Here is a 16,882-nt window from a genome sequence, read left to right on the forward strand (position 1 = left end):
ATTGACAGAGATAAATGGGCATGCTACCATCAGAATCATGTATCTTTAAAGACAAGTGAATACATAGCTTCTAAAGGCATTTCTGTATATGACAAGGAACATAAGGTGAACGTCCTTTAATTATGACAAACGTATACACTGGTCTGATAGTGAATTAATATAATTTCTGAACAATTTCTTTTTTTATCTATACTTTGCTGACCATGGAACAGAGAGAAGACAATTACTGGATCTTGACTCTAAATGATGATAGTGTTCTTGAGGATGTGGGTATCATAATTCTTGACCAAGAATTTTTGCTTTGCTTTCCAAATCCAAAGTGAAATATCCTCTGCAAAAAAGTACCAGATATACTCACCAAGGCTAGTTTAGTTGATGAATTTAGATTTTTTAATTCATTTACCCTCTTCCTCCATTGACTTATTAACTGTTGGATGGAATTTAGCTGAAGAAAGAAAACAGGAAAACACTGAATGAATATTGGGTGTTTAAGCTAATCTCTCTGATAATGTCACATCTTCACTCTCCAAAACCATAAAAGTTTATATAACATCTTTGTTTTATAACTTTTAAACTTGCAAGGATCTGCCCCTATTCGCCATAAATATGCTAGTTGTAGTCTCTTCTCTGCGCTCTCCAACTCCTTATATCATTAATGATGAAAGGATTTCTGGGACTGACTACTGGCTCATTTGCAATACAAATAATGATATTCCTAATTACTATAGTCAAAATACATTGTCATCATTTTAGAAAACCAACCAATTTATAAGTCATTTAGAAAATAAAAATTAGCCCTGTTCTGAAAAAAATTATAGATCTCATCAACTTTACTAAGATACAAGCAACAACAAACAGAGAAAACAGTAACTAATAGCTAATCCATTATTGAAGTAGATGAACAGGAAACAAACTTACGTAACTCTGTAAATTATTGCTGGTTAAGAAGTTATGGTATTCAAGCCTCAATTCCTCTGGTGAAATGTCTGTAAAACCTGAAGTAAGGAATCAGTTGGAATCTTTAAAATAAAAACCAACAGTTTTGATAATATAGTATAGATAGAGGTATTAGACAAAAAATACAATAATGTCAATTAGAAAATTTTCATATTCATAGGAAAAACTCGAAGTCTACAATGTATTTAATGCTTGAGAAAGTATAAAATTAGAATATAATACAGTTGAGTGATTATTTGATCTCTGAATGGCAAAGAATTTTCCAAAGAAAGTGGAGTAAAAGAAATAAACAAAAAGAAAGGTTTGACTACATATACATTTAAATTTTGGTGTAAGAAAAGAAAAAACTTCAATAGGTAAAATTAAAAGACAAATGGCAAACTAAAAACCAGCACACACGACAGGAGAAGAAAAAGAGATAACGTCCTTAAATGTATAAATAGCTCTTATAAATCAATAAGAAAATTAAGTTAATATGTGTAAAGTTACTTTTTATTCAATTAGAGTTTTTCATCTGAACCACAGAAAACAGAAAATCATTTGACTATTTTCTCAGTTCTCCTAAAGTAGCACAAAAGGTGTATCATTCTAACTGCCTGGAAGTTAATATATATAACGGATGCCTAAGGGTGGCATTTTCAAACTTTTTGGTCTCAGGACCCATTCACATTCTTAAAAATCATTAAGGATGCCAAAAATAGATTTTGTTTATGGGTTACACATATTGATATTTACCATATTTGAAATTAAAACAGAAAAATCTAGAAAACATTTATTAATTTACTTTAAAATAAGAAACCAATTATGTATCAACATAACATTTTTTAATGGAAAACAACCTTTCCAAAACAAACAAAAATTTTAGTGAGATGAGTGGCACTGTTTTAATTTTGTAAAACTCTTTAATGTCTGACTTAATAGAAGACTGGTGGATTCTCATAGTTGCTTCTGCGTTCAATCTGTTTCAGTGTTCTTCTGGTTAAAGTATATGAAAAAATCTGTCCTCAGACAGATATATAGTTGAAATGGCCATTCTAGATAACTGTAAATATTCTTATTTGATACTACACCAGAATTTGACAAGTGGTAGTTTCTTAAAGGTGACTATAATGCGGATTCAAACCATATTAATGAACTTTTGGCACTATTATGTTAAAGTACATTGGTTTATCTTGCATTAGAATGGACTTTCAGCCACGTATAATTTTGTAACATAAGGCACTGGTCATGTGGAAAATACTGGTTCACTGAGTTAAGGAGAACTTCCAAATGTTGACCCAAATCATTATACAATGTCAAAAAATTCATTTTTGTTAATGTTATCATTCATCTAATCAGAAGAAATTTTAAATATCGAGAAGCTGTCAAGTTCATGGTGGCCAGAAAACTGTTTTCCATAATTCTAATTTTCACTCGAAAGTGTAAATTTTGTCATTGGCAATAAACACTGTCAGTTTTCTTTGAAGTGAAAGACTCATTTCATTCCTTTTTTGAGAAAATGTCTGCCAAAGAGATAAGTTTGAAAAACCATCTGTCAGTTTTTTAAGTAAAAATGGTCTGTGAAAAAAGTGGTTAGTTCAGTCTACAACTCAATCACAGAAGTGCCTTTCCTCAAGATAACCAACATGCTTCAGTAGACAGCAAAAGCACTTTAAGAGTTCTTTCAATTCTGTCACACAGAATATTAAAAAGATGTGTACTCAAGGGTGTACTTAATAAAATTAATAATTTTATTTTTAATTTTAGCTTCATCAAGGACATTCGTAAGTGAAACTGGCATTTTCTTTTAAATTTTGACTACTATAGCCTACTAGTACAGTTTCATGCCTCTCCCTTGGTTCATGTTAAGAATCAAGCAGTTTTACCTACCACTGCTTTTTTCAATTATTTATTTATTTATTTATTTATTCATTTTTGCATGGGCAGTCTCTAGGAATTGAACCTGGGTCTCTGGCATCGCAGGCGAGAATTGTGCCACTGAGCCACTGTTGAACTGCCCCCTACAACTGCTTTTGTACCATCAGTGCAAATGTTAATACAATGAAAAGGCAATTAATGTCTTAGTACTATTACAAAAATAATTTTGAAAAAAAAATTTTATTTATTTATTAAACATAACAACATACAAACACAAACATTCTTACCATATGATCATTCCATTCTTGATATATAATCAATAACTCAAAATAGCACCACATAGTTGTATGTTCATCATCATGATAATTTCTTAGAACATTTGTACCAAGAAATAAAAGAAAAAGAAATAAAAAGAAAACAGAAAAAAATTCATACATACCATATCCTTTACCCCTCCCTTTCATTGATCACCAGCATTTCAATCTACTAAATTTATTTTAACATTTGTTCCCCCTATTATTTATTTATTTTTAATCCATATGTTTTATTTGTCTGTCAATAAGGTGGATAAAAGGACCATCAGACACAAGATTTTCACAAAGAAAGCTATATCATTATACAATCATCTTCAAGAAACATGGCTCCTGGAAAACAGGTCTACATTTTCAGGCAGTTCCCTCTAACCTCTCTAACACATCTTAACTAAAAAGCTGATATCCATATAATGAGTAAGAATAACCTCCAGGATAAATTCTCAGCCATTGACACTTTATTTTGTCTCATTTCACTCTTTCCTCTCTTAGCCAAGAAGGTTTTCTCAATTCCTTGATGCTGAGTCCCAGCTCATTCTAGGATTTCTGTTCCATTGCCAGGAAAGTCCACACCCCTCAGAGTCATGTCCCATGTAGAGAGGGGAAGGCAGTGAGTTTGCTTGTTGCATTGGCTGAGACAGACAGGCTACAACTAAGCAACAAAAGAGGTTCTCTGGGGGTAACTCTTAGGCCTAATTTTAAGCAGGCTTACCCTATCCTTTGTGGGGTTAAGTTTCATATGAATAAACTCCAAGATTGAGGGCTCAGCCTATTGCTTTGGTTGTCCCCGCTGCTTGTGAGAATATCAAGAATTCTCCATTTGGGGAAGTTAAACTTTCCCCCCTGTGCTGGTTTGAAAGGAAGTATGCCCCCTAAGAAAAGCCATGTTTTAATATAAATCCCATTTCATAAAGGTAGAATAATCCCTATTCAATACTGTATATTTGAAACTGTAATGAGATCATCTCCCTGGTTGATGTGATTTAGTCAAGAGTGGTTGTTAAACTGGATTAAGGGATGACATGTCTCCACCCATTTGAGCGGGTGTTGATTAGTTTCTGAAGTCCTATAAAAGAGGAAACATTTTGGAGAATGAGAGATTCAGAGAGAGCAGAATAAAAACATAGCTACAAGAAGCAGAGTCCACCAGCCAGCGACCTTTGGAGATAAAGAAGGAAAACGCCTCCCAAGGAGCTTCATGAAACCAGAAGCCAGGAGAGAAAGCTAGTGGATGATGCGGTATTCGCCATGTGCCCTTCCAGCCGAGAGAGAAGCCCTGACTGTGTTCGCCATGTGCCTTCTCATTTGAGAGAGAAACCCTGAACTTCATCGGCCTTCTTGAGCCAAGGTATCTTTCCCTGGATGCCTTTGATTGGACATTTCTATAGACTTGTTTTAATTGGGGATTTTCTCGGCCTTAGAACTATAAACTAGCAACTCATTAAATTCCCCTTTTAAAAAGCCATTCCATTCTTGGTATATTGTATTCCGGCAGCTAGCAAACTAGAACACCCTCTTTCTTGCCATTCCCCCAAGGGAACTGCAAATACTCTTTTATTCACTGTTCAAATCACTCTGGGGTTTATTGGGGCATCACTCTGGACAAACCTACAAATTCTCATGCCCTACTCAAGGTTCCATGTACTTATGGTATTCAATTAAGGTGTCTACATAAGCTATATTAGGAAATGCACTAATCAAAAAATATATATTTTGTACCAAATAAACATTTTTTGCTGTAGTCTCACACATAAGTTAAAGTTTTAAAATATTAATTACCATCTATTTTTAACACCCCACAGTACTGACATTCCTTTGCTCTTCCTCATGCAAAAACAGTTTTTAATTTGTACATTTAGTCACTATCATTTAAACTCCAAGGATTCCTAGATTATATCATCTCAGTCTTTATCATCTATCTTTCCTTCCGATTTCATTTGTGCCCCCAGCCCTCCTCCATCATTTTCACATTCAGCTTCATTCAGTGTTCTAACACTATTGTAATACAGTTAGTAGTATTGTGCTATCCATTTCTGAAGTTTTACAATCAGTCCCATTGCACAATCTGCATCCCTTCACCTCTAATTACCCAATATCTACTCTATTTCTATCTTCTGATGATCTCTTTTCCCAACTGAAATTCTCCAAGTTCATTCAATGAACTTGTCATTGAACTTGTCATTGTCAACTGAACTAATGTCAGTTCATACCAGTGAGACCATACAGTATTTGTCCTTTTGTTTCTGGCTAATCTCACTCAGCATTATGTCCTTAAGGTCCATCCAATATCTACCCTATTTCTATCTCCTGATGACCTCTGTTCTTAACTGAAATTATCCAAGTTCTTTCATTAATGTTAGTTCATATCAGTGAGACCATACAGTATTTGTCCTTTTGTCACTCAGCATAATGTCCTTAAGGTCCATTCATGTTGTTACATACTTCATAACTTTATTCTGTCTTATGGCTGCATAATATTCCATCGTATGTATATACCACAGCTTGTTTAGCCACTCGGCTGTTGATGGACATTTGGGCTGTTTCCATTTCTTGGCAATTGTAAATAATGCTGCTATAAACACTGGTGTGCAAATGTCCGTTTGTGTCCTTGCCCTCATGTCCTCTGAGTAGATATCTAGGAATGATATTGCCAGGTCATATGGCAATTCTATACTTAGCTTCCTGAGGAACCGCCAAACTGCCTTCCACAGTGTTGTACCATTTGACATTCCCACTAACAATGCATAAGTGTGTCTCTTTCTCCACATCTTCTCCAGCACTTGTCGTTTTCTGTTTTATTGATAACGGCCATTCTGGTGGGTGTGAAATGATATTTCTTTGTGGTTTTGATTTGCATTTCCCTAATAGCCAGGGAAGTTGAGCATTTTTTCATGTGCTGTTTGGCCATTTGTATTTCCTCTTCTGAGAAGTGTCTGTGCATGTCTTTTGCCCATTTTGTAACTGGGTTGTCTGTCTTTTGGTCATTGAGTTGAACAATCTCTTTATATATTCTGGATACTAGACCATTACCTGATATATTGTTTCCAAATATCATGTCCCATTGTGTAGGCTGTCTTTTTACTTTCTTGACAAAGTTCTTTGATGCATAAAAGTATTTAATATTGAGGAGTTCCCATTTCTTTCTTTCTTCAATGCTTGTGCTTTGGGTGTAAATAGGTCTAGGAAACCACCTCTTATTATAAGATTTATAAGATATTTCCCTACATTTTCTTCTAAAAGTTTTATGATCTTACATTTAATGTTAGGTCTTTGATCAATTTTGAGTTAATTTTTGTATAGGGTGTGAGATATGGATCCTCTTTCATTCTTTTGCATGTGGATATCCAGTTCTCTAAGCACCATTTATTGAAAAGACTGTTCTGTCCCAGGTGAGTTGGCTTGACTGCCTTATCAAATATCAATTGTCCATAGATGAGATGGTCTATATCTGAACACTCTATTTCATTCCATTGGACAGTATATCTATCTTTATGCCAGTACCATGCTATTTTGACCACTGTAGCTTCGTAATATGTCTTAAATTCAGGTAGAGTGAGAACTCTGACTTCATTTTTCTTTCTCAGGATATTTTCAGCTATTCGGGGCACTCTGCCCTTCCAGATAAATTTGGTTATTGGTTTTTCTATTTCTGAAAAGTTCTCGGGATTTTAATTGGTATTGCATTGAATCTGTAAATAAATTTAGGTAGAATTGACATCTTAACTATATTTAGTCTTCCAATCCGTGAACACGGTATGCCCTTACATCTATTTAGGTCTTCTGTGATTTCTTTTAACAATTTCTTGTAGTTTTCTCTGCATAGGTCTTTTGTACCCTTAGTTAAATTTATTCATAAATATTTTATTCTTTTGGTTGCTGTTGTAAATGTAATTTTTTTCTTGATTTCTCCCTCAGATTGTTCATTAATAGTGTATAGAAACACTATAGATTTTTGAGTGTTGATCTTGTAACCTGCCACTTTGCTGAACTCATTTATTAGCTCTAGTAATTTTGCTGTGCATTTTTCGGGGTTTTTGACATATAGTATCATATCATCTGCAAACAGTGAGAGTTTTGCTTCTTTCCTTTCCAATTTTGATGTCTTGTATTTCTTTTCCTTGTCAAATTGCTCTGACTAGAACTTTCAACACAATGTTGAATAACAATGGTGATAGTGGACATCCTTGTCTTGTTCCTGATCTTAGGGGGAAAGTTTTCAGTTTTTCCCCATTGAGGATGATGTTAGCTGTGGGTTTTTCATATATTCCCTTTATCATGTTGAGGAAGTTCCCATCTATTCCTGTCCTTTGAAGTGTTTTCAACAAGAAAGGATGTTGAATTTTGTCAAATGCCTTTTCTGCATCAATTGAGATGATCATGTGGTTTTTCTGCTTTAACTTGTTAATATGGTGTATTACATTAATTGATTTTCTTATGTTGAACCATCCTTGCATAGCTGGGATGAATCCTACTTGGTCATGGTGTATAATTCTTTTAATGTGCTGCTGGATTCAATTTGCTAGAATTTTGTTGAGGATTTTTGCATCTATATTCATTAGAGAGATTGGTCTGTAGTTTTCTTTTCTTGTAATATCTTTGTCTGGCTTTGGTATGAGAGTCATGTTGGCATCATAGAATGAGTTGGGTAGCTTTCCCTCCTCTTCAATTTTTTTTGAAGAATTTGAGCAGGATTGGTACTATACTCTTTCTGGAATGTTTGGTAGAACTCACATGTGAAGCCATCTGCTCCTGGACTTTTCTTTTGGGGGAGCTTCTTAATGACTGATTCAAATTCTTTACTTGTGATTGGTTTGTTGAGGCTGTCTATTTCTTCTCAAGTCAAAGTTGGTCATTCATGCCTTTCTAGGAAGTTGTCCATTTCATCTACATGGTTGTATTTATTAGCATAAAGTTGTTTGTAGTATCCTGTCATTACTTCCTTTATTTCTGTGGGGTCAGTGGTTAGGTCTCCTCTTCCAGTTCTGATCTTATTTATTTGCATCCTTTCTCTTCTTCTTTTTGTCAACCTCACTAAGAGTCCATCAATCTTATTGATTTTCTCAGAGAACCAGCTTCTGGTTTTACTGATTTTCTCAATTGTTTTCATGTTCTCAATTTCATTTATTTCTGCTCTAATCTTTGTTATTTCTTTCGTTTTGCTTGCTTTGGGGTTAGTTTTCTGTTCTTTCTCTAGTTCTTCCAAGTGGACAGTTAATTCCTTGATTTTTGCCCTTTCTTCTCTTTTGATATAGGCATTTAGGGCAATAAATTTCTCTCTTAGCACTGCCTTTGCTATGTCCCATAAGTTTTGATATGTTGTGCTTTCATTTTCATTTGCCTCAAGATATTTACTGGTTTCTCTTGTAATTTCTTCCTTGACCCACTTGCTGTTTAAGAGTGTGTTGTTGAGCCTCCACATATTTTTGAATTTTCTGGCCCTCTGCCTATTACTGATTTCCAGCTTCATTCCTCTATGATCTCAGACAGTGTTTTGTATGATTTCAATCTTTTTAAATTTATTGAGACTTGCTTTGTGACCCAACATATGGTCTATCTTTGAGAATGATCCATGAGCACTTGAGAAGAAGGTGTCTCCTGCTGTTGTGGGGTGTAATGTTCTATAAATGTCTGTTAAGCCTAGCTCATTTATTGTATTATTCAAATTCCCTGTTTCTTTATTGATCCTCTGTCTAAATGTTCTGTCCATTGATGAGAGTGGGGAATTGAAGTCTCCAGCTATTATGTGTCTATTTCTCTTTTCAGTGTTTTCCATGTTTGCCACATGTATTTTGGAGCATTCTGGTTCGGTGCATAAATATTTATGATTGTTATGTCTTCGTGCTGAATTGTTCCTTTTATTAGTACATAGTATCCTTCTTTGCCTCTTTTAACTGTTTTACATTTGAAGTCTAATTTGTTGGATATTAGTATAGCTACTCCTGCTCTTTTCTGATTGTTATTTGCATGAAATACCTTTTCCCAACCTTTCACCTTCAACCTATGTTTATCTTTGGGTCTAAGATGTGTTTCCTGTAGAGAGCATATAGATGGGTCCTGTTTTTTAATCCATTTTGCCAGTCTATGTCTTTTGATTGGGGAGTTTAGTCCATTAACATTTAGTGTTATTACTGTACAGATAGTACTTTCTTCTACCATTTTGCCTTTTGGATTTTATATGACATATCTTATTTTCCTTTCTTTTTATCTTTACTCATAGTCTTCCTTTCTACACTCTTCTCCACATCTCTCTCTTCCGTCTTTTCGTATCTGTCTCTAGTGCTGCCTTTAGTATTTCTTGCAGAGATGGTCTCTTGGTCACAAATTCTCTCAGTGATTTTTTGTCTGAAAATGCTTTGATTTCTCCCTCATTTTTGAAGGACAGTTTTGCTGGATATAGAATTCTTGGTTGGCAGTTTTTCTCTTTCAGCAATTTAAATATATTATCCCACTGTCTTCTTGCCTCCATGGTTTCTGCTGAGAAATCTACGCATAGTCTTACTGGGTTTCCCTTGTATGTGATGGATTGCTTTTCTCTTGCTGCTTTCAAGATTCTTTCTCTCCGACCTCCGACATTCTGATTAGTAAGTGTCTTGGAGTACGTCTATTTGGATCTATTCTCTTTGGGGTACACAGCACTTCTTGGATCTGTAATTTTAAGTCTTTCCTAAGAGTTGGGAAATTTTCAGTGATAATTTCCTCCATTAGTTTTTCTCTTCCTTTTCCCTTCTCTTCTTCTGGGATACCCACAACATGTATATTCATGTGCTTCGTGTCATTCAATTCCCTGAGTCCCTGCACATATTTTTCCATTCTTTTCCCTATATTTTCTTTTGTTTGTCAGATTTCAGATGTCCCGTCCTCCAGTTCACTAATCCTATCTCCTGCCTCTTGAAATCTGGCATTGTAGGTTTCCATTGTTTTCATCATCTCTTCTACTGTGCCGTTCATTCCCATATGTTCTGTGATTTGGTTTTTCAGACTTTTGATTTCTTCTTTTTGTTCATTCCTTGATTTCTTTATATCCTCCCTCAATTCATTGATTTGATCTTTGATGAGGTTTTCCATGTCTGTTTGAACATTCTGAATTAATTGTGCCAATTTCTGTATCTTATTTGAATTGATGATTTGTTCCTTTAACTGGGCCATATCTTCAATTTTCCTACTATGTTTTGTTATTTTTTGCTGGCATTTAGGCATTTAATTACCTTAATTAGTTTATTCTGGAGATTGTTTTCACTTTTTTCACCCAGGAGTTTCTTGCTGGCTTACTTTGTTGTCTATCTGTTCTTTGACATTTTGTCCAGCTTATTCTAGACCTCTAGCTTAGGTTTTGTTTAACACAGCAGAATTTTTCAGTTCTTGCTTTGCTTCTTGCCCTGTCTGTATGGTGCCTTCCCCCCTCCCTTAGGAGGGTGTATTTAGGTATTTTAGACCCCAGTCAGATTTTCCCAGACCAAACTGGCCTCCTCTCAGGAGGAACGAGTACCTGCGTCAGTTTTCCTTGAGGGTGGGACCCAGCAGGTTGAAAGGCTTTCCTATGAAGCCTCTAGACTCTGTGTTTTTCCTATCCTGCCTGTTACGTGGCACGTGTCTTTCTGCGGGTTTCACCAGCATAAGGTAATGAAGTACCTTTAATTTCAGCAGACTCTCCCTGCTGGGGGCGTGGTTGAGACAGAAGAGAGGTTGTAGGCTGGCTTTAATCGTTTCACTTTTCCAGACCCTGGTGTCTGAATTTCTTGAGGGAGAGAATCCACCTGAGCTGGGTCCCATCCCTCTCCTGGGGAAGGCACAGGCTCCAGACAAACACTCAAACAAGCTTAATTCTGCCTATGCCTGGGGCAGGTGGAGCCTGGAAGCCCTGCAGCTATATCCAAAGAGTAGTTAAGCCATAGAAACATAGCCACAAAAAACAAAAAGAAAAATCCTTTTCTGAGCAGGACCCTTGTTCCTTGGATTTGCCAATCAAAAGCTTAGTTGGAACACTGCTTTGTTTATCTCCAGGTGCTATGTGTCCCATCCTTTCCTTTATGGCCCAGACCCTTTCAAGTATTATGTGCTATCTGATCCAAAAAACCTGTTTTTTTTTTCTTTTTTCGTCAGCCCTGCCCCCTCTGTGCCGGGGCAAAACCCAGCAACCTCAGCTTTTACTGGAGGTTCAGCTGAGCTGGGGGCCTATTTTTATTATCAGAATCTGTTAATTAATTCCACAATTGGAACTTGTTTGCGCTCAGCCTGTGCTGCTAGTAAAGTCTCTTTCCTATCCCCTCTGGGAAGCAGCCTGAGGGGAAGGGGCGCTAGCTGCCACAGCTTGGGGAACTTGCAGTTCTGGGTAGGCTCGCAGCTGGTCCTCCTTGTCCAGACTGGGGTACACTGTGTATCTGATCACTGACGTGGCCCCAGCAGTTTTTCTGTACTGTTCTTGGCTATTTGCCAGCTGCTCTGGAGGACGAACTAAATCCCACACCTCACTAAGCTGCCATTTTGGCCCTCTTCCTTTGTTGAGTTCAATAATAATAATTTTGAACTTGTACGTCCCCTGAAACAATCTTAGGTATAGAGTTGTCAGATTTAACAAACAGAAACATAAGGCACCCAGTTAGATTTGAACTTCAGATATACAACAAATAATTTTTTAGTGTAATTATGTAGCAAATATTGCACAAGACACACTTATACTAAAAGTATTACTATTTGTTTAGCTAAAATTCAGATTTAACTGGGTGTCCTGTATTTTTTTCCAGTGAGCCTATTTAGGACCCATAGGATTCCACATTCCATATTTTAGGACCCACTACTTTAGGGCATTAGGGATCAATTCTGAACTGATCAAGGCTTAGTAACATTTTATTTTCTTTACAGAAAGTACCACTATCTGAAATTATCTTATTTACATGCATTCCTTATTGTCTCCCTCCTTAAGGAAAACAAGCTTCCTAAAGCAGCGATACTGCTTGGCTTGCTCATCACTGGATCCCTAGCACTTAGAATAGGGCCTGGTACAAAAGAATTTCTATAAATATTTTGTGGAATGAATGAGTAAATAAACAATGAGCAGGAAAAGTAGAGATAGAACTGAAATTTCAGTGTTCTGGGGGCTGCATGGGTTCCCATTTGCTAGGTACCTGCAATATCCTCAACAGGACAGAGACCTAATATCATGCAGACTGGGTCTGCAAAAGTTTGGTGGTGTAGGTCACAGTCCAGAAAGGATTTTGTGACTACGGACCAGAGAATGGGAAGGAAAGGGGATTCCTAAAGAAATGCTAGCCCTATAGCTTAGCTAAAGAGCCTCACTTTCAAACATTATCTCCAGGAGAGGTCTCAATGTGTTTTATGAAAAATAACTTTTATTACAAGAAAGGCAGAAAGAAAGAAGGATAGATCAGATCCAGGCAACAAAGTCTTTAAAGCAGGTTGGATGTGACTCTTCTATTTATTATAGGTGCTAAGAGGTTTGGAAGTTATACATATAGGGAACCAAGAAAGCAAGCCTCTTTCTGGGATTAAAGAATTGAGATGGTGGTGGATATTGCTTTTATTATTTTCTCATAAGAACTATATATCTTTAAAAAATATATTCTCTAAGCTCTATCCCCAGATTATGAAAGGGTACTTTAAGCACTGTCCAAATTGTCCTAATTGTAGTTAAGTTGGTGGTTAATTTATTTGGTATGATCTTAGTTTTAGAAAGTATTACTTTATATTTTTAAAATACACATTTTCTCAGTTACCTGAAATATTGGGCTTCTTCACTGGTGAATACACAGAAAACTTCCACTGTCCTGATGATTCCCAAACCTCCATATCTTTTACAATTCCTTCCCTAAAAAAAAGGCAAAGGATCATTTTTCGTTTGCTTGTTAGCTTGTTAAAATTTTTTATATGATTTTCAAAGACTGAAATTTTAAAATCTAGTAAGTACATAACTTCAGATTTTTCTGCTATATTTTCTGAAGTGTTCTTTGAAGCACCTTATTTAAATATGAACTATATTTCATGATCATAAATATGTCAGAGAAATAACTTTGGTTTTTTAATACACTGAACCACTAACCAATATACTTATTGAGAACTATCACAAGCACCACACAATTTTTTGAGAACTAAAATATAATAATAAAATATACAATATTAACTTTAATCTTTCTTTGTTCATTATAAATATCAATGATGATTTAACTAGGAAAGACAGAAAGTACACTTAAGTAATTTAGAATGACAAAAATTTTGTTATTTTTCCACAATCTATATTTATTTTTCTACATGTTAAGCTTCTCACGCTACATTTTAAAATGTCTCATTCAATTTACATTTGTAACTTTTGTTTTTCTACTTTTCTCACATGCTGGTCCCAACGTGCATAATAGCTAAAGTGTGTTTGGAGGGTCACCTTGGTTATCAATAAAGGCTCTTTTTGCCAGCAGCCAGCACCAGACTTCATCTAAACAGGACACTAAGATCTTTTAAGGTGTTCCAAAGAGGGAATGCAGAGGTCAAAAAATAGTTGACTCAAACCAATGTTTTTTTTAAGTATACCTTAATTCTAAAATGTTTCAGTTTCTTGTTTATTTTATCCTATATGCATCATTAAGGTGGTGCCCTTCATGTTAACTAGTTGCTGAGCTGGGAATCTTCATGCTTTACTTTTGGAGTACATATGATGCAGAGATACTTTTCTCTTAACATTAAACTCCAGAGTCTGTACAGAAGAGAGATACCGATTCCAAGCCTTCTTTTAGTTGGTTGGTATTGACTCCATTATAGGATGATTTTGGCTCCACAGATATGTCCATTTCAAAAAGTGGGGTTGTCCAGTGGATAACTTAGCTGGCAGTTGCAGGATGACACAGGTGGAGCTTGTCATTCAAAGAGCTTCAGGTAGTCAGGTGGCTGATCCTGCTGACCACAGACTTAAAGAAGGAATACTTTTCCCAGAGAAGTCATGGGTTTCTCCTTGTGATATTCCAACAAATCCACCAGGGGTGGACCTGCTGCAGCTGGTTCATGCCCAGGAAGCTGTAGGAGTCTGCAGAGACATTTATGAGAAAGTGTTTACAGCCATCCTCTGACTGATAGGATAGCGTATAGCCTTTGATCCTTTCACTGACTTGGATTGAGAAACTGCCTGGTGCACCTTTGCTCGGAGGTTTGCTCTTCAGTGTGAGAATTCCATGGAACCATGCAAAAATGGTGCTTGAGGTTTTCTGATAGTCCAATCACAGTGGTAGCTGCAGCTGCTTCTCTTTTAAACCATCAGATGATGTCTTCCTGAGCAGAGTTGGGTGCTGTTCTTGTCACTATTCCCTAATTTCTAAGAGGTCTCCTATGGTATCCTGCTGGGCTTAGGATTTGATGCTTGGGTAGAGGGAGAGGCCTTTTTAGTTTCTGCATAACACTTGGGGACCTCTGTAGTCCCTCATTGCTTCTTTCTTTTTGGGTTACTAGTGATAAAGTCTTGTGGCCTTCCCTAGCTTGTTTAGTCAAGAAGTGTCTCTTCTCATTATTTCTTTGAGTGCTTGAAAAGACACCCACCACTCAGAATCTTCTTTCCAGCTCTTATAAATCTGCTTGGTTTTCTCTTCATCTACTTATGTTATTTCTTCATCTTGTTTCGTCTTTATGGATTCTTTCTTCTGATGAAATCCATATGCCCCCATACAAAAGACAGACTCTGCCAACCTTTGTTGAATATTTCTTTTTTTCTTTTACTTTTTATTTATTTTAATTAATTTTTAAATTTTTTTAAAAAACATAAACACAAACATTCTCAACAGATGATCACTGTTCTACATATATAATCAGTAACTCACAATATCATCACATAATTGCATATTCATCATCATGATCATTTCTTAGAACATTTGCATGTTGAATATTTCTTGAAGACCTGAAGGGTAATTGGATTTTCTTATCTTCTAAGGCTGATGCTGGTCTAGATCACTGCCCCAATCTCTCCTCTTCTATCATTTTCCTACAAATGTCCTAAGCCTCCCAGTTGTTTGGTGCTTGCAGTTTGTGATTTTGTTTTCAAGCTATTGGTGAATTCTCTTGCCTAAGTTTTTCTGAGCTCTCCCACTTCCAGCTCTTCTTTCAGACAGGCCCTCTCAGCAATAATTTCATTACAGAGCACATCAGAGGGCTTATTTACATGATGTTTACCTTTCATTGGCTTCCAGTTTTCAATGAAGAGATTTGCTGTTTTTTAATCTGGATTTTACTGGAAAGGACTATCCCTCCACCTGCCCCCCCATTGCTGCTTCTCTTTCTTTTCATTGTTGGATCTGTTCCTTCCTCATCCTAAGGGACAGGATCTGTTTCTGCTCTTCATTGAGCTCTGCCAGTAGATCTGGATCTACACACATTTTCGATAATATGTTTCAGCATCTTTCAGACCTGTGGCAAAAGTTCCAGGTATGCCTTGAATCATAAAATTTTAAAAGTACATCAGAACTTTAGAGACTATTTTGTCTAATTTTCACATTTTCCAGCAGAGGAAACAGACCGATATCCATATAGCTGATTAGCTGGCAAAGCCATGATAGATTTGGCTGTAAACGAAATGTGTCTTCCCCCATGCAGAATGCTGCAATGAACAGAATGATGGATATCACAGAGAATACTGTATTAAATTTATGATTTCAACAAATACAGGAAGGAGAGTTTGTTCTTTACTTATATAGTACATGGCTCAAAATGTTCGCCACTGGTTCTAATTTAATTATGGGAAGTAAAAGAGTAACTGGCATATTAAAGTTCCATCTTGGGAGCCAAGAGCTGAAGGAAGAGAGACAGCCAGGCACTGTTTTGGCACCAATCATAAATTCTACCATGAATTTCCCAAAAAATGGCTTGAATCAACTTCACAATAATGAAAAAAATCAAATTAAATCAGTTTGAATAGGATTACAAACTAAAAGTTTTAAAAAGAAAAATAAGAGATGCTATAAGTGACTTCCAAGATCATGAGTTACTTTAAATTACTTCATATCTTGTAAAGAACACAATTTACAACAAACTTAAGAAGGACTACCTTTAGAGAGATATTTGCAATACAGTGTTATTAATAAGACAGTGGAAAAAGCATAATTAGCCCTAAGAAGGCACTCTACTGATATGGAAAGATAACACATTTTTAAGGAAAATAAAGTCTAGTAAGACATACAGCCAAATAGTGGTTATTACTGATATGGTCATATATGACTTTCTTCTTTTTTCTTATTCTAACTTTCTTAATAATGTACTACTTCTTTTTAAAAGAAAATATTGTAGGTGTTTTTTTAAAAAATAAACAAATGGGTAATAATTTTCAGGAAGGCTTTCACTTACAGGAGTTTCTTTTCATCTTTCTGTTCATCAGGGCTAAGTGACACAAACGGATTCTGAGACAATCCACTCCCCCTGTTTCTGCTAGTTGAATCTCCAGAATCAAAAGAACCAAAAGATGGCTTTCCTTGATCTCTGCTGCCCCCCCATGGTGTGGATTTGGAGAAACTGGATGGCTGGATTACACTGGAATATCTCTGGCTAGGGGTATTCCATGCGCGTCTGTTACTACCTAAAATAAAAAATAAAGAAAGCCTCAACAATTTTACTATTAACTCCTCACTGAAAGGCTACATCTTTTTAAAATCTCTAAAAATATCATTACATTTGTCTTATTATGTTCTAGAAATTACACAAGCATTACATTTCCACTCTTTTTAAAAGACAAATTTCTTCATTTTCAACATCTAGTTAATAGCAATATCAACAAATCA

The 16,882-nt window shown here is 35.9% G+C and overlaps 1 protein-coding gene, 1 long non-coding RNA gene and 2 pseudogenes across 4 annotated transcripts in view; 1 reads left to right on the top strand and 3 right to left on the bottom strand.

Moving 5' to 3' along the window:
* LOC143650768 (uncharacterized) overlaps positions 1-16,721 on the top strand; it is a 102,646-nt gene extending 85,925 nt beyond the window's left edge. Inside the window, exon 3 of the long non-coding RNA XR_013159667.1 lies at positions 16,483-16,721. This is a non-coding gene — a long non-coding RNA (uncharacterized LOC143650768). The remainder of the gene's footprint in view (positions 1-16,482) is intronic.
* NUP42 (nucleoporin 42) overlaps positions 1-16,882 on the bottom strand; it is a 51,463-nt gene that overhangs the window by 31,695 nt on the left and 2,886 nt on the right. For 2 of the 3 annotated variants that reach the window (XM_077121938.1, XM_077121930.1), the window contains exons 2-5: positions 16,452-16,680; positions 12,857-12,948; positions 919-995; positions 359-445 (exon numbers count right to left, since the gene is read on the bottom strand). In XM_077121938.1, the coding sequence (XP_076978053.1) occupies positions 359-445; positions 919-995; positions 12,857-12,948; positions 16,452-16,680 (485 nt within the window). The remainder of the gene's footprint in view (positions 1-358; positions 446-918; positions 996-12,856; positions 12,949-16,451; positions 16,681-16,882) is intronic. The other variant, XM_077121948.1, reaches the window with a different exon arrangement.
* LOC143685724 (SH2 domain-containing protein 4A pseudogene) lies at positions 13,574-14,891 on the bottom strand (annotated as a pseudogene).
* Positions 14,943-15,496, bottom strand: LOC143678840 (SH2 domain-containing protein 4A pseudogene; annotated as a pseudogene).

This window comes from Tamandua tetradactyla, chromosome 1, assembly GCF_023851605.1.
Source record: "Tamandua tetradactyla isolate mTamTet1 chromosome 1, mTamTet1.pri, whole genome shotgun sequence".
Lineage (NCBI taxonomy): Eukaryota > Metazoa > Chordata > Mammalia > Pilosa > Myrmecophagidae > Tamandua > Tamandua tetradactyla.